The sequence below is a fragment of the Tachysurus fulvidraco genome, chromosome 21, assembly GCF_022655615.1.
Source record: "Tachysurus fulvidraco isolate hzauxx_2018 chromosome 21, HZAU_PFXX_2.0, whole genome shotgun sequence".
In the NCBI taxonomy this organism is placed as follows: Eukaryota; Metazoa; Chordata; class Actinopteri; order Siluriformes; family Bagridae; genus Tachysurus; species Tachysurus fulvidraco.
Window position 1 is genome coordinate 6,625,995 of NC_062538.1, and position 22,082 is coordinate 6,648,076.

At 36.7% G+C, this 22,082-nt stretch overlaps 1 protein-coding gene across 5 annotated transcripts in view; it reads right to left on the bottom strand.

Moving 5' to 3' along the window:
* Positions 1-1,047: 1,047 nt before the first annotated feature.
* Positions 1,048-22,082, bottom strand: part of stim1b (stromal interaction molecule 1b) — a 31,966-nt gene continuing 10,931 nt past the window's right edge. For 4 of the 5 annotated variants that reach the window (XM_027156816.2, XM_027156799.2, XM_027156808.2 and 1 more), the window contains 11 exons: positions 21,765-21,879; positions 20,932-21,043; positions 20,001-20,113; positions 16,023-16,200; positions 10,443-10,620; positions 9,879-10,043; positions 9,668-9,768; positions 9,262-9,497; positions 8,982-9,056; positions 6,339-6,396; positions 1,048-4,624 (listed from right to left, as the gene is read on the bottom strand). In XM_027156816.2, the coding sequence (XP_027012617.1) occupies positions 4,204-4,624; positions 6,339-6,396; positions 8,982-9,056; positions 9,262-9,497; positions 9,668-9,768; positions 9,879-10,043; positions 10,443-10,620; positions 16,023-16,200; positions 20,001-20,113; positions 20,932-21,043; positions 21,765-21,879 (1,752 nt within the window). In that variant the 3' untranslated portion in view covers positions 1,048-4,203. The remainder of the gene's footprint in view (positions 4,625-6,338; positions 6,397-8,981; positions 9,057-9,261; positions 9,498-9,667; positions 9,769-9,878; positions 10,044-10,442; positions 10,621-16,022; positions 16,201-20,000; positions 20,114-20,931; positions 21,044-21,764; positions 21,880-22,082) is intronic. The other variant, XM_027156824.2, reaches the window with a different exon arrangement.

Below are 22,082 nucleotides of genomic sequence, written 5' to 3' on the forward strand. Positions count from 1 at the left end.
CAGTATTTTCTTTTATAAACTCTGATGAGAAACAGGGATAGCCAACATTTCTAACCTAGACCTCACTCTTTAAACTAATGGCTTTTGATCTATGTTGCATGCTAAAGGTTCATACTACCTGGCTAACTGTACTAGCATCCTACTGTCACCAGAATCACTGATGATGTTACTTTCTTCCAAGATTTTTGTTCTTTAAATATCATTTAAAGAGATCATGTACTTGACATGATCAGACGAAACATCTTCCATTCTTGCATGTGAAATATTATGAGAATTAATTACAGGTATTATGTAATGTCCTGAACACAGAACTGTCACTTTCATTCCTTTATTAATGTAGAATTTTGAAAATCTTTGTTGTTTAGCTTTTACCTCTGTGCTCTCTACAGTAGCTGGAATTTTACCCACATAGATTGGAAAAAATAATGGCTTTGTTACTTTAGTGTGAACATCGGGCTATTTCCCTGTTCCTCTGTAAAACAGAGCAAAGCTAATTAACACTGAGCTCCTGCGTGTGTTTGACTGCTCTGTGCTGATGTGGCTGGAGAAATGAAAACACAAAAAAGAAGCTTGTGTTGATCTTCCCGGGCTGGTAGTCATCATGCGACAGCTGTACAACCTGATTATGTGGACAATGTTGTGGGAAATGACAACAACAGTGAAAAGAAATTATTCATTCAAAATGAAATAAATATTGCTTAGAGACATATAAGATTTGCAATGTCATACAGTTTAACAGCAGTATTTCTCACTAAAACACCATTACTGCTTCGTAAATATTGCTAATTGGCCAAAGCAATTAAAACTGGTAGCTTATAGACAAGGGAAAAAATGGTATTTTAATTAAAACTCATGCAAAATATAGAGATTTTATTAATTATTATTTTTATTTTTGTTTGTTTGTTTGTTAATTTAACAAAATGTATGTCTCTTATGGGTAATTACAGGTAATTTATTTTAATTCTATTTTAAAAAATGAAATAATATTGAATAAATCTGTATTACAAAAACTAAAATAACATTGTATAAGAAAGAAACAACCCTGTGTTGAGTAGAACAACATGCAATTTATTCAGTTTCTTTTCCCCCCCAAAGCCTTTTTGTAAGGTGTTAAAGGAGACACATTGATTATACGATCATTATTTATTTCAGAGATTTATGCTCACTGATACAAGCTCATGATGTCTGATAAATAACCTGTATTTCACAGCTTTAGTAAATAATAACTACTTCAGTACAGAGAGTGTAGCTGTGAAATAAAAACATACCAGTTGGTGTTTTAAATGATAAAAATTAAACTTAAAACACTGGGAAGTGACATTCACTGAGTTCACATCCCCAGCATAAGATACATCGGCTTTTCCACAGACTTCTTGTCTGTTTACTCCGAACCATGGGTAACCCCTAAATTCGGCTTATCTGGAGCGTCTCGCCTCAGAGAAATCTCTGGATTTACGATGAGCTGCACAGAGCAGAGCGCCACCTTAAGTGTGGTGTTACATCAGACTCCATGCAAACAAGCTGTCATTGTGTGCAGACTGTAGGTCAAAACTTTGCCTCTGGCATTTATGCGGCACTGATTCCTTCTTGCGGATTTGGAGCATGCGTCAGTCAGGAAAGATTTCCACTCAGCTACAGAGTAACGACCATGTCCCAGTAAACCAGATGTACTGCTACACTCATGCTATTTTCCAGAAGGGCCTGAGAACTAATTCTGGATCGTACAGTTTTTACATTTTGTGAACTGCTCTAAAACATTGCTATAAATATTTGTATAACTTAATATTTAAACTAGAATATACTAACATAAATACTTAATAAAGTTGAAGACAATTAAAGGATTTGGCTAATTAAAGTATTAACCTGATATGAGTAGTTGGCTGTCAGACAGAGTGCAGCATACAGAAGATATAAAAAAAGAAAAAAGTACGTCTGAGCAACAAGATACAGCTTGATCAAGCCAGTCTGATTACATGAAGGACTGGGTAGGACAGATGCAAAGGCACGTTTAAACATGTCCACTCCAGATGCCAGGTGAAGGAATATATGTATGTGTTCTCTATGGAAAAACCTGCCAGCTCACTTTCTTACAATTACTTGGCTAGCTGCTCAATTTAAAGGTGAAAAAGTCAACAACAATCTTCTTAACTGTGTATATATAGATTTTATATTTTATGCACAATTTTATATTTTGATAATTACATTTCTTACTGGCAGTAACAAGTGATAATATTTGAAATGTTAACATGAATTTAAGTTACACTTTTTTGCTATTTGCTTGGACTAAATTGTAAATCCTGATGATTCATGTAATCCACTGGAGCGCCATCTGAACTTTAATGGAAAGGATGAACCTCATGGAAACCATGACCTTTTATGCAAATCATAATGCTCCATATCTCAAATTTCCTTTTTCCTTCAAACACACACTCTTTTATCTACATAATTTTACTACAAGTGCATTTTACTTTACCTAGAGTTAAATAGATTAATAAATAGATTTATTATATTATACATTTTAATTCAGATTTAGAAAGGTGTGATGTGAAGGGTTGATAAATCTGCCTCTAAATGTACCTCCGTCCTCTTAAAAACTTAAATACTCTGGTGTTTATCAACCTGATCACCTGCTGAAGCTACACCATGTGTGTGCAGTTATCATGGGTGAGAATTTCAACACATATCCCTGAACAGAAAACCGATTCACTCGAAACGCACTGTGTATGGGACATTTACTGTTACTTTACTGTTATATTAGAGTTTGCATTGTGGTTTATATTGTATAGTCATTTATTTTAAATATTCACTGAAGGAAATTAAAAAATCCTATTAGAATTGAGTTTGAAGTAAACAGGCTTCCCTGATCCGTTTCCACGTCAGAGAAATGTCTTCAAGATCATTTTAAAAGGAACTCCTGTATCCCTGTTGATTCATGCAGTTATCTCATCAGCCAATCAGGTGGTAACAAGGTGACTAGAGATGTGGAAGCCTAGTGGTTAAGTTGTTGGTCTATTAATTGGAAGGTTGTAAGCTTGAATCCTAGGTCCACCAAGCTACTATTGCTGGGCCTCTGGGCAAGGCCCTTAACCCTGAATTGCTCAGTTGTACCAAATGAGCTTAAAAAAAAGGGTCGCTCTAAATTAGGGCATCTGCTAAAGCTGTAAATGATCAATGAGCAAATGTAACAAGGCATTACATTAAATCATACAGACTCAGATGAAAGGCTTCGGTTAATGTTAACTTAAATCATCAGAATGGAGAAAAATCTGACCTCCGTCCGTGGCATGGTTGCAGGTAACAGACAGGTTGATTTGAGTATTTCAGGGCCGGCTGTTTTCCTGGGATTCTCACACAACAGTCTACTGATTTTATACACAACATCCAGCAATTAGTTGTTCTGCAAGAGGTGAAAGGAGACAGTCGAGCTGACAGGAAGGCAACGTTAACTCAATCACTCTTTTCAACTGTGCTGAGCATGCACAACTCATGCTGTTGTAACAGGCTCCACTCCTGTCAGCCAAGAACAGGAGTTTACACAGAGTTTACACTACCATGAGCAGGCTTCCTCACACCAAACAAAAAGAAAATAAAACTTAGTACACATATGAAGTGTTGTAGAATATTTGTGCTTGTGCATTTAACAAAAATAGAGCAGTCTAACATTTTCATCTGGTTTCAGTATTCGGTGCTCATATATATCTGGTATAAACATGAAAATATAAATACATAACGACATAGAATAAAACATACACCGAATGCACAGATTGTTGTAGTTTATCTGTGCATGTCATCAGGGTCTTTAAAATGTAATGTAAAAGAGTAAAACTACTCTAATGCACATTTCTACTCTTATCCACACTTAGCATCTCTTTACTGTATCCAGTCCTGTAGACACACGGCACATGTAGCTTGTAATAAAAGAAAAACAAAACAAATATTCAGGATAGAAATTGGGTGACCATATAGAAAGTATCCATATCTGTAAAATAAATTATTTGACAGGAAAATCACACATTTCTGCACAAGAATAATACTTTTGTTCCCATTAGATGACAATCACTATATAAACCAAGTCATTAAAAACAAAATAATCATACAGTAGATGTTCCCTTGTACCTATTGCAACAGTAATGATATTTCTAGAATATACAATATCTCTGAATGTGAAGTAGATTTAAATCTTTTTACTCTTTCACTGCATCACTACTGTTTCTTCTGCTTCTGCTTATGAAAGAGTCTGGTGAAGGTGTGCTTCTTGCGGCTGGAGCTGGACACATCAGCGTCCTCCCCTGTGGAGCCACTGTCCTCGTCCCCTGGGCTCTTCTTGCCTCTGCTGCTCTTCCCTTCTGCAGGTCTGTCTGTATCTACTGGTGAAGTGCTGAGCGAGCGTGTGGATGCGGCTGAGCTCAGGCCGCTGTTCTGGGTGTGGATCTCTCCCAAACTGGCACACTTCTCCATCCCAAAGGACCTCTTTGGGAAGATGGGACTGTCTGTCGACGCGTATCCCGCCCCGTTAGGTCGGGAGAGAGGGGATCTACTGCCCAGCGCTGTGGATGTACCACGTTGAACCTCGCTGTACTGACACAGAGACAGAGACGAATCCGAGTCCGAGTGGTTCAGCTCCCTGCATGCGTGAGACAGAACAGAAGGATTATTAGGAAACAGAACTCTTTATTTTGTGTTTAACATTCAGCAGTTCAGAATTAATCGAAACTAAAAGGTTTGGGTGCGACACTAAATAGCCATGGCTTAGATGTTAGCGTGAATTTATTAAAAATACCAAAATAATTAGGGTTAGGTTTAGGAGAAAAATCTAAATTATCCAGTCTATATAATTAATTAAAATCTACTTAGCCCTGCATGCAGCCAGTCAGCTGAGGCATGTATGATGTTTGCCTTCTGATTCTTTACTTTGCACTGGATATACTGTGTGATTGTAATCGTTATACAACTAACACACTGTCTTCATCTCTTTATCACTGTCATCAGTAAGTGTGACTTACTGTATCTATAAATAAATAATGGGTATTAGTCTTAGGCACTGCCTCCTACAGTTTGGTAGAATTGTACTAGAAACCTGGAAATATATAGTATATATCTGCACTGAGAAAGCTGGAGAATATTCCGCTCTGAACTAAAGTGAGTTCAGAGTTCAGAGTTACCTTAATAGCATCATTTAAAGAAAGCGTTTAAATATGTTGCTTCGTATTCACATTTTTGTTTTTTTTTATATATTTTTTTTATAACTTTCTTGATCTTTATGAATTAATCTGATGGCTGTAAGTGGCAAAGTCAACCTGTAATAATGTTTAAGGCTGAAAAATCAGGAACAATAAGTATACGTATATCAGGAACAATAAGAGAACCACACTCCTGGCAAAACACTAAACGATATTCATTTTCAAAAAGAGCAGGTGATTTACACCAACAGGAGGCACAGCATGCAAACGCTGACGTAAAATAAAGGGCGAGGCCGGATTACGTAAAGAAGTCTAACTTTACACAAACAGTGAGTGATGCCAATGAGCCAGACAGTAGAAGTGCAAAAACAAACCATTTTTTGGTCTCTATCAGATATTCATTCCTAGCTGAAAATTATTTTGGTCATTTTTAATATATCTGTATGTAACAGAGAACTATTGAAGTATGCTTGGGGAAACGTGTGAAAGTGTAACAGATAACAGATGAGTTTCAGTGCATTAAGGTAAATTAATGCTATTGTTATTGTTGAAAAGCTTTTCATTTGCTGTCAAATATTACTATATTTACAATTTTTAGTTATAAAAACTGATTTATCGAGAGATGTGTGGCCAAAGCACTAGCTAGACACTACCAGTAAAATCGTCTGGTTTGTTTTTTTTCTCTACTGCCTGAATAATACCACAACTCCAGCTTATACAGAAACATGCAGAACTCAGAAACATGGGTGTTGCCACTGAAGAGCAGCATTTAGTCTCAATACTAGAGCTATTTATGAGTCACACTTGAGTGGTTAGCTGCACCCTGCTACAACAGTGAGATACCCGCTGCTCTCGGCTCTCCGGTGTTGCTGAGCAGCACTGAACCCCAGGGGCGGGAGGCCGAGCACTGCCTCCACAGAATGGCAGTTAGACGAGCGGAAGAGCAGGCCAGCGAAACGAGAGTCAGAAGAAGAAGAAGAGAGCGACTGTAGCAGAGGAGAAGTGATGGAGGGATGAGAGAGAGAAGATGACAGAGTAGGTACAGGCAGGAACTCCATCTGGCCTATAGAGTGGCTGCGAGCTTGCCGTGCGTGCGGGCGACAGGGGGGCCGAGGGGTGTACAGAGGACCCACTTCACCCTCAGTGTCTTCTACCAACCTCTGAAAGCTCAGCGCAGGGTCAGCGTGATGTGGCCGCACCGCCATCGCACTGGGAGCTGTAGAGAGCATCACACGTTAATGAGCTTTAATTACCCTATTTATTAATAACATGGTACAATAACTTTTTCTGGAGTAGGAAAGTCATACAAATACTACCATGAGGGTGTATTAAAGTTAACTTTACGAGAAACTAGAACATGTGCTACATCTTAGGGCACTTTTACAGCTGCTAGTCTCGGTTCAGTGAGAAATTGATACTTGGTTCTTTTGCGATGTAAAGTGTTCTTAAGATTTGGATAGACAAACAAAATGTGACAATAAATGCTTGAACAATTTATTTAAACTATGTTATCTAATGATTCTTTGTATGCCTGGGGATTTATTTCAACATTCACTTGGCAAAACAGGCAAAAGTCTCTTCACCTTGTTTCATCTCTGTATTTACATTTCACAAAACACCGCAACCTACGCTTTTGGGTTTATTTAATTATGTAGTGAAACCAAATCAAACCAAACAGCTGATGAAACAACGGTATGGATTTTGTTCAGATTTGCTCTCAACACTGTGATGATCATGAGACACAAGCTTTTTGTATTAAATTTCTGTTGCAAGTGAACTCTGATAAGTCAGTAAACCACTTGTGTATGTGCGTGAATACAGATAAAGTTTACAGGAGAAAGAAAGCTGACTAACAGGAAGTGCTAAGAGCTATGGGCTAAAAAAAACAAACAAAAAAAAAAAACAGTTAGCATACCAGAAATACTGACCACAATACTGAAAGATCGTGTAAGTGTATCAAAAAGTTCAGTGGTTATATAAAGGTATACAAATACACACACATGCACACACACATGCACACACACAGAAAATACATATCAGAGGCAATGACAGTTGTGTACGCTGCTGATTATAAAGAAAAACGAATGCATTATTTGCTGTTTATCGAGTTTTTGGATCAAATAAAACCTCTGGTCAGAGTATTGCCCACTTTAAATGGGAATGTTTTGGACTTATTTAGATAAACCACATTTTTTTAAATATTTATTATAGCCCTTCAGAGTTGTAAGTTGTTGTTGTTGTTGCACTGGACGCAATTCATGAGATCATCATTTAAATAAATGTTGAACATACTACCTTCTACTAACAGTTCTGCTTATAGAAATGATCTGTCTGACCACACGGCCAACAAACAGCTGTGTTAAACAAAATAAATGGTTCACAGGATCTAGCTCAACTCTAAACTCTAGAATGTGATGTTCCTATGAATAATGATACTTAAGGACCTCTTAAAGAGGAATAAGTTTGATAAATAAATAAATAGATAGATATATAGACAGACAGATAGATAGATAGATAGATAGATAGATAAATAAACAAACAAACAAATAAATAAATAAAGTGATCATGTTGAGTGGAGGATGTTTGCTTCAGCATTTCATTTCACTTCCTGCTCTGTAGGAACTAACTGTGGGTTGTTGACTGTTAGAAATGAGACATCTTTAGAAATGTCTCAACCAGAAGAAATGTTCAAATACCATATCTTTCCTGTTCAAGCAATCTTAGGGAGAGGAAGTTTGACCTCTTTACACCTTTAAAGTTAACAGGATGTGTGAAATGTCATATGTTGCTCATAAAAACAAGCAGATATTCTGACAAATATATAGAGGTTCCACGTTTTTAAGGAGCTATTATGTTGTTGTTCCCTCAGCTGCTCCCTGTCCGGGGTCACCACAGCGGATCGTCTGGTCGGCATATTCGATTTAGCACATGGTTTTACGCCGGATGCCCTTCGTGTCGCAACCCTCTGATTTTTATCCAGGCTTGGGTCCAGCACTGATAGTTCAGTTATTCAGTGGCTGGATTTGTTTTTTTTGCCTGGGAATCGAACCCTGGGGCAAAACAATGAGAGCATGGGCCTGCTGCTGGACTACCAGGGGACTTTAAAAGGCGATAGTATAAATACAGTTAAACCACAGTGCTCTGAATGCTTGATTGTGATCAGTCACAAGATTTAAATACATTGCCTACTCTGCCAGTAGCCCCAGTTTATATTAATATGTATACTCTAATTCATTATCATTTCTAGACTGGCTATTCTGAACTGCCCCTAGGTGTGAATGAGTGTGTGGTTGTACGTGTTAGGTGCTTTGTGATGGACTGGCGTTCTGTCCAGGTCATATTCCAATCTCTCAAAGATAAGTCACTTGACCAAGATAAGTCACTAGAAACTTATGGAATTTTGAATTTAAGATATAGTCCTGAGCCCTACTAAAACTCCTTCTAAACTTCATATATTTTAGTTGGACTTCCAACAAGTCTGAGTGGAAACCAGTCAATATCTATGAAAAGCACTTGGAAAACGTTTCTAAGCACGTCTGGACTGACTCAAAACATGCAAATACTAAAGTTGTCCCAAGCCGTGTATGTCCGAGTCAGAAGTGAACCTGCAGATCTACACCACAGGATGCAGTTAAATCCTTTTAATGAAAAATTAAGATGTAGATTTCAAGTGGCTGCTGGTGGATTAGGGGTTATTAGTACACATTCCACAGAGACTGGAAGAAAACAAGAACAGTACGCTAGGAGGGACATGGAGGGATATGTTAGGATTAGCTGAGATTATATGGAAGTGATTCCAACCAGAATGTTTCCATAGGCTCTCTGAAGCCACAGGCCAAAGGTCGCTCACACGCCGGTCCATCTGCCATGCGGCATCTGTAAAGATCAGGCAGTTAGAACAGAGCTTCATGAACTCCTCACTTCTCCACTAACAGTACAGGATTAAAGGACCAGAGCAGTCACTCAAGCTCTTCTGTGGGAACCGTTGCCAGGTTTTTCATTCAGTGCAAGAGTGTGTGTGTGTTTATTTATGTATATGTGTACAGTATGTGTGTGTGTGTCAGACTGAGGCTGAACTCACAGCGAAGAGTTCCAGGGGACAGGATGTCCTCGTCCATGTCATCCAGATCGTCAGAAAGCAGCAGGTGCTGTGGAGGGGCAGTTCGGATCCCCAGACAGGCAGGGTCCAGATTGAGGGCTGAGGCCAGATAGGACAGGCCTGGATTATTTACAAGGCTCAAACCTGTGAGAGACTCGATCTGCTGCCAGCGATGCAGCTTCTCCCTCAGAGCCGCTGTTACCTCCCCTAAAGCCTGTCTGTGAGGGGGACAGTGAGTAAGTGATACAGTATGGAAACGTAGTTGGTGCATGTCACAGGGCCAGTATTTTCTTCCAATGGAACAACTTGGAGCTAATGATCGTAACTGGATCAGCATAACAATGATAGTATGTATGGCTCATGCTGTGCTCATCAAATACAGACTTACTTGGCTGACAAGATTTTGTGATCGACGTCATCCAGTGAGGAGCTGTGAGCCAAGTGGAACGTCCCAAACAATGTGCCTCTCTTCTTCTTTATCTTCTCTGCCTGGCGGAACAAAAGACACAAATATGAACAAAATTTGTGATTGTGGATGGAACAATTTGATAATGTTGTAGGTGTGTTTGTGTCCCTGTGAGAGAGAGAGAGAGACTCACCCCATCCTTAGCCAGCAGAAGCTGTTTCTCAGCATTCTGTTTCTTTATGTTGTAGTACTGCACCTCCACCTCATGTGTGACCTGCAGCCACTTCTGCAGAAATTCAGGTGGAGACCAGGACCTCGACTCCAGCTCCTTCTCTGCCTTCTTTAAAGCTGTGCGCACCTACAGTACAACACACACACGCACACAGACATATTTGCCAAAGTTAAATTTAAAATAAAAAAATGAAAACTACAAACAGTGAAAATTCTGAAGAATACTTTTATATTGTAGTGTTATTTATTTATTTAATTTATTCAAAATAATGTAAATATTAATATACTAATATATCAAATATACTAATATGAGAAATATTAGTTTTAAAAAATGTGATTCTTTGCATGTTTTTCATTTGTCTGAATATTTAATATGTTATATATATTATTTAATTCCTATATCAAGCTAAATGATTTCAGAAAGTAAAACATCAACATCCAATAATAATTTTTTTACCACTGGAAAAAAAGGTCTTTCTAACAATCCATATCTTAGTGTGCGTGTGTATGTGTGTGTGTGTGTGACCTGCTCAAGTTCCTCCTCTGCATATTTTTGACAGCTCAGTTCGTTCTCTGTGCCCTCACGCAGGTTTTTGAGTCTCTGAGCCTCAATTTTAGCCTCATTAATCTCATCTCGCAACTTCTGCTCCAGATTCACCTTCTCCACCTCCACTGAGCGTTGCTTGTCCTGCTCTATCTGGAGCCTACACACACATACAGCTTTGGTTTCAGAGTGCAAATCATTTCATAGGTATTGTCTGCATTTGTGCCTCATCTGTGGAAACACTGGTGGGTTGCGCAAAACCAAAAGAGGGTGGCGTAATGCAGCCAAGTAAATAGAACAATTACAACTGACACCCCAAAGCTGATTTTATTTTCAATAACAGGAAGTCCCAAAGTGTTAGAAATCACTGTGATTCACCATCACGTTTTTGATTTATTAAAAAATGACAATTTCTATCTGTTTATAAGTACATTGTAGAACATCCAGAAAAAAGTTTCTTTCCTTTTATAACAGGAACCTCATTATTCTTATTTTTCTGTCTTTAGGCTAATGAGATAAAGGAAATGCAGCTTACTGAGAACCTTCTCACTTCATTGCATGCTTTTATAAATCTGTTACTACAAAAACATTAAAGTATTTTAAAAAACATTAATATGACATGAAAATAAGCTGCTGTTAGAAACAAATCAGATTTAAGAATGCAGCATTTCAGTATAAAAAAAGTATCACTACAGACCTGCAGTTAATGTTCATGCTTCATTAAAACTATTTACAGATATTATTTACAATTCTTAAAAAAAGGATCATGTTTGTGATTTAATTAATTAAAAATGTAATTGTAGACAAATTGATGTCAGGCTGCATCACTATATCACTGTTGCAAATCAAGTCTTAAATAAAAAACAATACAGGAAAAAACAGGGCACAAAGTAAACACACACACACACACACACACACACACACACACACACACACACACACACACACACACACACACATACACACACACAGGAAAGCAGTTTGATTATTTGCTCAATTTGAAAGAATTATGAATGGCGAATTATCTTGTAAAACAGACGTGCAGTTCTTGTCTACCAGCAGAGGGAGACTAACGAAAGCATTACAAGAAGTACATGAAGTACACACATGAAAGAATATGTATTTTGAACACTGAAAGATAATCTAATAAATGTTTGCCTGTGTCTCCTTTTTTCATGTCACAGTTAGACTGAGCTTGTCTAAACAAGACGTGACCTGTACAGTGCAGTAACTTGCCATTTCTCTCTCTTTCACACACACACACACACACACACACACACACACACACACACACACACACACACACACACACACACACACACACACACACACAAAGCTGAGACAAGCCACATTTGACAGACTTCTTTTGCAAACTGTTTTTCTTCTTCTTTAGCAATCTATTCATTTTAAAACTAAATAAAAGACTGTGGAAGAAGTTTGAGCAACAAGGACATGAAAGAAAGAGGGAGTGGTTCTTCCCTGTTGCCGTCATCGCGTGTGCAATACTGATGCAATTGCAGTGTGAACAGGAAGTGAGGTGTAAATCAAGCTGACAGATATGACACTAGACAATGCCTGGCATTACTCTGAGAGCAAAACAGACAGCAGTTATTTTACTAAACCAAAACAATCAATGAACACTACAAAGGAAAAATTAGAAACAGTATCTTCAATTGATCAGAAATTAATTCAGTTCTAGTCAGTGAATAAGGGCAGTGAGCGAGTTCATATTTATGAATTGAAATTATCGAAGAGCTCAAGTCACTCAAGAAATGCTAATCTTCATAATCACACATCTCCATACAGCTTATGCTCTGCTGAAATGCTAATTACCTTTAACAATTACAATTTTGTACAATTGAACGAAATAACAAATGTTGTTTAGCCAATGCTCCATTGATTTAACCTCAAAAAGGACAGTTCATGCTATCAGCTATTCTGTGTTCCCCACACTGCACACTGTGAAAAAACCATCCCTACTGTGTGCAACTGAAAGACCATGAAGATAATTTTTTTTACTAAGAGGGCAGTGTTATGATCAGCTGCCATGTTTGTTCTCTTGATAAAAAACTGGTAGACAATTTGTTCAAGTCTTGTTGACACAGCATTACAGGGTTACTCTAAAAATTCACTGGAAAGCAGCCCAAGTTTTATAGGCAATCCTGTACAGTAAATATTGTTTGAGGCCATGTCAATATGAATGTTGTGTGGTCCCAACAAAATCTACTAACCGGTTATTATTATTATTATTATTATTATTATTATTATTATTATTATTATTATTATTATTATTATTATTATTTAAACCTAATTATTAAAAAGATTTCTAAATCATTTTTAAGTATTTTACTTCTTGGAAAAAAGGTAAAACTATTTAAGTCAACAAATCTATTTAAAGCTTGAAAAAATTTAAAACTAACAGTTTTAGCTGTTATAATTTTAATTATAATTTTTAGCTAACAGTATTATATTATTTTAAATTCAACTGTATAAAATGTTTTCATCCAATATGGCTTTTATAGTATGTTAAAAAAAACGACTAAATTATTAACTTAAAATGAAACAACAGGCCAAACTGTAGAATTGTAAATGATTTTAAAATTAAACAGCATTGAGTTGGCAGTAAAGTAGGAGGGAGCGAGTGCATTAGTTCATTCATTCACAGACCACAAAGCTTTCTCACAGCAGACTGACAGGATGAAGGTCAGAGACGTGGCGAACAGCCAGCACCGTGTTCCAAGCAGGACTTAGTGTGAAGGACAGAAAATTTCATGCCACACACAGTGATCCAGCAATGACCAATAAAAAAAAATTACAATTATAGCACACTGCTTCAGGTTAAAGAAAGGCGTGCTGGTTTTGTGCTTGCATATTTGCTTTACATGCCAAAACATGTGAAGTGGATCTAGGTGTGATTTCCAGGTGAGGCAAAATCCCAGGAATATTTACAGGTTTCATTGCTTTAATAATCAACATCATTACAAAGCAGCTTTTAAGAAATATTGAAATAGTGATAAGCTAGAAGTAACAGTGGTCAAGAAAAACTCTAAACCTACCAATAAGTAATGGTACAGTTATGAAAGTATGATCCCAGGAACAACAATCAAATCTGTAGATTTATGTATTTATATTTATTTATTTACATTATGACAATTTGTTTTCATGGTGTGTACAAACGTTCCTACAATGTTGCTTTAACATATTTAGCTGTAAGAACAATGACGTTTCTTTGATTATCTGGTGGAAGTGGAGATGTGGTGGGACCTTTAGAGACCATTATCACACCATTATTACAAGGGACGTTCAAACATTTCAGAAACGTTATATCTGCAACATAAAGCCCTAATCTTCTTAAGGATCTGTTGAAATGGAAAGTTTTGGAAAGTTTATGGAATGTTCTTCAATGTCTGCAGGGCTTAACAAACAGAATGAGACTGGCTGTGGAATGGTAGAGATGAGGCCTGTATTCTGTGGGGTTTAAACCAGAGCTCTTTTAGGAAAAATCAGGCTCAAATCAGCGATTGTAACAAAGCTGTGAACTGCGCTAAAAGGATTTTTGTGCAATGCTATGGTTGAACAGTGCAGTGGTCAAACAGTCTGGATTGTTTGAAACAAACAGTGTGGATTTACTGCACAGCTGTCCGGCTTCTCTTTTGCCATTTAAGGACTTTTGGAGGAGGCTTATGTCACCCAGCCAGAGAGCGCCGCCTCTATCTAACTGACTGAAAATGAACCATGACTGCAAGGAAGCATATCATTGATACAACAGCACTCACTTTCTCTCTTCCAAGAATGTATACATTACTCACTGACCACTTTATAAGTAACATGTGTAAACCTAGAGAGTCATGATCAGCCAATCATGTGACAGCAGCACAACACATAGAATCAAGACTTTCAAAAGATTCAGTTAAACATCAGCATGGAGAAGAAATGTGCTCTCATTCACTTTAACCATGACATGGTTGCTGGCAATCCACAGAGGCTGCATTGAGTATTTCAAAACCTGCGGATCTCCTGGGAACGCATTACATGTCAAATATTTTTGGACTACAACAGCAAAAGACCATATCAGGTTTCTTTCCTGTAGGGCAACATCAGGATTCTGTATTTTTGCTAGTTACAATTATGTTATATAATATATATTAACATTTTACCAGTTGTTACCAATTGTAATCTCAGTCCACAAACAGTATGTAACAGACTAGTTTATTCTTAAATATCTTTTTCCAGATTACACATTTAGCTCACAAGTGGTACAATGTAGTGTTTTAGTGTTTAATTTAATATCTCGCACCTCCAGTGTGTGAATGGAGTTTGCATGTTCTCCCTGAGCTTTGGGGATTTCCCCTGAGGATTCCCAATGTCTAGTGTATTCCAAATATACAATCCCGGACTCTCAGACAAAAAAGTAAATAAACAAGCAGTGTTGAGTCAAAAGTAACCTAATTCTATAGGACAACTGTGGATTTGGCAACCGTAGTGTGATATCCTATGTGAGAGGACTTGTATAGTGATGTTAGCAACAGCTGGACACACACACACAATGACACTAAAACGTATTTAGTTTTTTTTTTTTTTTTTTTTTTTTTAAATGTGAGAGCCCCAATAAATAGTTTTATGATTGCATACCTACAGTTAACAAACTACCTAAAGATAGCAGTAAAGTTAAATATGGCTCATGAATTCTGTCACATTAGCTCATAGGCTCTTGGCTGCTCCCACAGAAACAAAAAGTAACGTAGTGTAATTTTGTGGATATATATAGTCCAATTTTTGAGACAGGTGTGAAGTATGAGTATGTGACAGTATGCAACATGTCTTTGTATCACGTACTGTACAACACATGAGATAGTACAAATGGCCTTTAAAATATATATTCAAGAGAAAGAAGATATGAGAACAGCTCAGAGCGGTCGTGCATTTATGACCAATTATGGAAGTCTGTGTGTAGGAACAAGTTATTAGCATTCATACAAATTTTAGAATTTTTACATTTTGATTTTGTTAAATAGGGTGATCTTAAAATGACAGGTTTTCTAGTCATAGTTACCTCTTCTGCTAAATTTAATTAAGGTATTTGAGGAAGCATTAAATTAATTCTGCATTGAAATGTATTAAGGGCGTGTCAGATGGCAGAGTTTCCTGGACAATACCGAGGCATAAATAGTCAGAAACACTAAATTCTTAGTAAACGTAATGCATTTCTATTTGGTGCAAACACTCGAGGGAAAGTGCAACCAACCCTCTGTGACTGAGATGAAAACTGTTGTCACATTAATTCTAACAGGCTATGTAGTTTAATATTTATATAGGTTGCCACAATAAAGATAAAACTAAAATCTGCACACATTAAATTCTAATTTTAGTTATTAATTCTTGGCAAAAATATTCAGTCTTATATGAATATTTAGTCCTTTGCTGTCAAGGCATCCTATCTATGTGATAATGTTCATACTTCTTTTCTACTGTAAAACTCTAGAGTTTTGCTACTGGTTTCTAGAAACTGCACTTTCATGCAATAAGTATGCAAATAGGTAAAATGTAACTGGTGACACTCACTTTTGCTGAAGGTCCAGAAGACTCTGCTCTGCTCTCTGCAGTCCCTCCAGGTCTTTCATCATCTTGCCCATGTGATCCCTCGAGTTGCGGTTCTGGATGTAGGCAAACCAGCAGCCTGCTACACCGATTACAATGGACACCACCAGCACCAAGTCTTTCAACTGGCTGTACCAGTTCACTTGAATAAAAAATAGCAACGGGTCAATTAAATGTTCAGTGAGCACCTGTGCTACTAATGCAATGTAATGCAATGCAATATGCTAGCATGTGTTACAAAAACTAAGGTCCAGCTACAAAACCAATATCCAGTTCATAAGAAATCTTTTTATGTAATGATTAAATTTATTCAGGAAAACAACCCATGATGATTCTGATCAGACTACAAAATAACAAATATATAAATAAATACCTACAACTATATATATATATATAATATAAAGATAATAATAAATATAATTTAAAGAATGATAAAACTAGTCATATTTAAACACGAAAATTACTAGTTTAGAAAAAGGATTTTTTTCTTTTTTTTTTTAAAAAAATTGGAAATCTGGATTTTGCCCGTAGAAACTGGGCTTTCCTGTAGCTACGTAACAGTGAGATTTTCGATCAACAGATTAGCAAATTCTATTACTGTCTACAGTCCATTTTACATTCTCTACACAATAAAGAAAGTCCAGTGGGGAAATTAGTGGAAATGTTATGTGATTAAAAACATTTCAGGTTTCAGGTCACTTCAGGTTCCAGGTCATTTCAGGTTTAGTTTGAGTGGTTATTGGTTTATCTAAACAGAAGATGATATATTCTAGTTACAGAACTTAATTGGATTACTTGCTATTCTAACGTTTCCATACAATGTTTTCTGTTAATACTGTTGATTAAATTTCCTCCTCAAGGATTCAAATTTAGGATCTACTACGTTTTCCTTATTACAATCATAATGTCTGTCTCTTTCTCTCTGTTTTACACATCATTATCATCATTATCATCATTATCATTATCAGTCACATGAAGCCAAACACTTATGGGCTCTGTGTACTTTGCATTCATTTGTTGAAATAAAGTATAAACCACATTTGTATGCAAACAAGATGTTTAAGGAAATAATAATTAATAAATACTACAGAATTTGGGGCTAAAATTAATAAACAATCTTGAATAAATTGGCAGTCTATTGGTAATATACAGAACACAGAAGAAGATTTTATATGTCATATAAACAGTGGCAGCTTGAAACCACAATATTCTGATCAATATTTTAACATCTCTAGGCCACATGTTTTAACCAAAGCGCAGAGAGTAGAACAGTCTCCTTGTACTTCCAGGTCCACATTTTAAGCTGAAATCTACTGCAATATCTCCTACAAAAAATTTTACTGCAGATTTTTTTTTGGATTCATGATTATTAACTTTTTAAAACAACTTTATGAAAAAAATACAATCCTGTTTGAGTGTATTAAGAAAAACATATTGAAAATACACAGCAGTTTTGCATTACTTGTACCAATTGATCTTGCATACATTTGCATTTACTGGGTGGATTGTGTGCTAATACCATGTGTCCTCGTCTGTTTCAGCTACAGATCTGACAGGATGAGAAAACACGTTTCCTCTGGGACATGTGAAGACGCTACATCTGTTCAAGCTGCTGCTTATAGAGCATCACAGGACGTGTGATGCAGAATATGCTTAGAAATGCTTAGATGCTAACTACCTTCTTTGATATGAAAGAGCTTAGAGACACCTGCAGTTGTCACTCTGATTAACAGTGGAGTGATAATTGGCATCTATGTTCTCCTGGACCTCTGGCCACAAATCATTATCGCACTGATGGGTCTCCAACCATTTTAGATCGCTCTGTAGTTTACAGGACAGATTTCTATGCTTTATGTACAATGTAACATAATTTTAAGATATTAGATTCAATCCTAAAATTATTAGTGTTGCTATTTTGCTGAAGGCAGGATATCATGTGTTTGAAAGCATATAAATAACCTTTGCTTATACAGTATATTTAAGAACTGTCAACCTAACATGGTAAAAATGGAAGCTTGCCAGTAATGGAGTTACTCATGGTATCCAATTAGTGCATCAATCTTCCTTGGGTTTCATTTTCAATTAAGACTTTGCTGGTCAAATAAACATTCCTATTTCAAGAACAAGTGTGCTTACAAAGAACAATATTTTTCTAAGCCTCATTCTAAGATATAAAAGTGTCTTTTAGAACTTGATCTTTAAATACATAAAGTCAATAAACATCTACAGACTATAGACGGAGTGAAAAAAAAACAGGTCTCTAGAAAGAATTTAATATATCGGGTGAGAGTAGTAGAAAGATGGCATTTGCTCAAAACTGTCACAAGCAAAAGTTATGTTCATGAAAAAATTTTCATACCATTTGTCCACTGATGGTTTCATTAACACTACTGTAGTAACCGTTTTTGAACTAAGAGGTGGAAATTTACATGGTGAACAAAGACGAGTGGAAAGATATAAACAATGAAACGTCAAAATGCAGTTAGAGAAAATAAAAGCACTCTTAGAATATCGCTTGTCCAAGCAAATTAGTGGATTGCAGCTTGCTGTGTTATAAATGTTCAAATTGTAACTTGATTTGAAGGGCGCAGACTTTCACTGCAGGTTCAATGATTAAAATGTTGAACTACTAAGTCTAAAATTTTTTGAGTTCAAAGTAGCAGCACCAAACTGTATAGGATATAAATATAAGTAAAGGATGTAAATATTAGCAGCTTTGGATAAGGTTGTAAAGTTAGGGTTGGGGTAAGTTTGAAGTTACAGGCTTAGTAATAAAAACCTTCAAATAGCGAAGCTTTGAGGAAGATAATTATCTTGAAAGAATGTGGCATGGCAGCATTACTCTTCTCTCTCTCTCTCTCTCTCTCTCTCTCTCTCCCTCTCCCTCTCCATGCTTAGCCAGCTGTGTATGCTTTCTCCCTCCACAGCACCTGGCTATTTCCAAACACGGACTGAAAATATTCACTTACATGTAAAAATAATCCTGTGTGTTTTCTCTGAATCTAGAAATAGACTCTGGATGTGCCTGACTTAACCTGCAAACCTATTCTCAACAATCCCCATGAACAACACCAATTCTTTCTGCATTACTGTGTAATCCGTTACACTTTGCGAGTCCCATGATAGACTACTCTAGACTGCAGGCTCCTCTACATCTATTATAACTACAATTCTACAACAACACTAAAGAATAATCAAATAGATAGTATGATCTAATATAATTCACCATATGGTTTCATTTGAATCAACTGGAGGGCTCACCTGCTAGATAATTAGACAGTCAAATTAATTTTGTTACAGTAAAAATAATTGTTAAATATTTCACAGCACCAAAAATGTTGTTTTCTGTCTTTCACTGACTATAACATCCCTATGTTCCCTTTCCAGATTTAGCTCTGTCGGCTCCACTCTTCTGAGAAGGCTTTCCACCAGATTTTAAAACATTGCTATGGGGATTTGCGTTAGTGAGGTCAGGTTCCAATAACAGGCGACAAGGATTGGAGTGCAGTTTGCATTTCTGATCATCCCAAATGTGTTCAGTGGGGTTGTGGTCAGGACTCACACAGGCCACACACGGTTCTTCAATTCCAGCCTTGGCAGACCAAGGCAGCTTGCTTTGTGCACAGGGGCATTGTCAAGCTGGACAGGTTTGGCTTTGTATGACATTTTGTTATGGTTGAAATGATGTGTAACATTTTAGTATTCATTTAGGATTCATTTAGCAAAAGAAGTAGTTGGTCCCCTGTCTGCATTTGAATACTTGCATAGCCTGTTGTGTTATTTACCTCACTGTCTTTTGGCCTTGTTTTGTCATTTGTCTGAATACTGCAGTAATAATAATTCAAATTTGTTTTAGAACAGCATATAATGTTAGCACTGAGCTAGCAGAAATGTATATTCCAATACTTCTAAAGACAAAAAAAGAGTAACTGGGATGCCTACACTCTTGGTCGAACAGGACTATCTCCAGAGCTTTAAGTTGCAGTTTCTGAGCATGACTGCGGTCCAGGATCTTCAACACGGACAGCGTCAGGGTGGCATTTTTCACAGCCAGTCTAATGATGAGAGGTGATACACAATGTACAGTTTATAAAGAAATTTCAAATGCATACAATACAGCAAAATCTCTAGATTTGATTTAGATTAGTCTTTTGCAACATATACAGACTTAATGAACCATTCTAACTCAAGGGTAGAAAAATTGCTTAGCTCTAGTTCTTAGGACAAGCATATTTCAAGTCTGAGCTATTATTATCTTTTTTATATAAAGGTCCCTTAAGGAATTAAGAGGTTCAATATCTAGAAATATCTACACCCTACTGTCTTGTGATGCACATTGATGAATAACTACAGTATATGATACTCATTTTGAAACCCACGCCTCTGCTGCACTACACAACGTGTGGAAAAAATCTTTGCATATCAAACATCACACACAGCTGAAAGACAATTTTTTCTTAATCAGGAACATTGTACTTATATGGAAATACTGAATGAATCAGAGCAAAATAAAGACTAGAAAAAAAGCCATCATCTATCTGTGCAAAATACCCCGTGGTTAAACACCTACAGAGAAAAATTTAAATGCTTGCCAGACTCAAACAATACATTTTTTGCTTAATCTGAGAAGAGAAACCTTAGCTAAGAAAGCTAAGCTCAACAATTTGCTGATATTTTGATGAGGAGTCTGGTGTACTAGTGTAAAAGCTGGACATACATTATTAAATCAAATTAGCTTCAAGTCAGTTTTAAGGTTTAAGTAACTTTCTTTTTATTATTTTTTTTTTTTATCAAATTCCTTCAACAACTACAAAACTTATATAATTATGGCAAGAAATGTAAAAGTATGCAAGACTGTATAACTTTGTTTTACCTGGGCAAGGTTTGGCCAGTAATCTTATTCTTCCTGAAGGAGTCGACATATTGTGGCAGTTTCACATGATCAGTTAGCCAAACTTCCACTTGATCCACCATCCATGCATACGCTAAGAAAGATATATAGTAAGATAGTATGATTATTTCACAGTTTTGGTTGGAAACAGGATAGATTGGGGGAAAAATTTAAATGTACAAAATGTTCAGTTAACCTAAGTGTAGTGTGGAAGTGAAGTGTCTAGCCAAATTTATTCAGAAAATGTACCAGACTGTCCAAAGAATTATAAAGATTGCAAGACTTAACATAAGTCTCAATTAGTCTCATAAGTCTCAATTTTAAGGAAACGCAATTAGGAGGTTTAGACTTTAGGAGGAAAACAGTAAATTTTCCATTTAAAGCCACAAACACAGTCACACCCACTCTAAAGAACATTTTTTATTTTCTCTGTTAACATAATGGCATATAGATGTGGCCTGTTTTTCATCACTATGTCCAATGGAAAAAATGTGTTTCTCTCTGTCCCAGTGGGAAAAACCTCATCATAAACTGTTACATGACTTCCTCTTCAGACTTGTAGTCACATAACAGAGAGAAATATCACTGTGAGCAAACACGCCCAAGGGATTAGTAGCTGTCAGTATGCTGAAATTCTCCACTGGCCCCATCATCAAACACTACAAATGGCACACTGGGACAGAACCACCTTGTCTTTCATCCATAGCAGAGGTTAACAAAGGCATCAAAGCATGAACATGAGTAGTGTGGCCAAACACACTGTGTATGTATGTTAAGTTTTTATGGTGCGTGTATGGACGAGTAAACGTGCTGACCTCGACTGGCCTTCCAGGAGTTCCACATGTCCTCCACAGTAATCTGCAGGTCAGCTCCATGGAAACTCTTGTGTTTTGCCTTGGGATCATGATACTTCAGATCCTCTCTGAGAAACTGAGAGAATGAACAAAGACGAATCTCAAGATTTTGCTACGATAGTAAGAAATAAAAATTTCATTTCACGCTGTTCTGAAGACAACTGCAGACAAAAACGTTTTGACATTACAAAGATGAAGTCGTTCAGTCATTATGCATTTACTGTATATTGCATCCATCGCCATATGCTATTCAACTTTAAGTGGGAATGTAACTTGTCA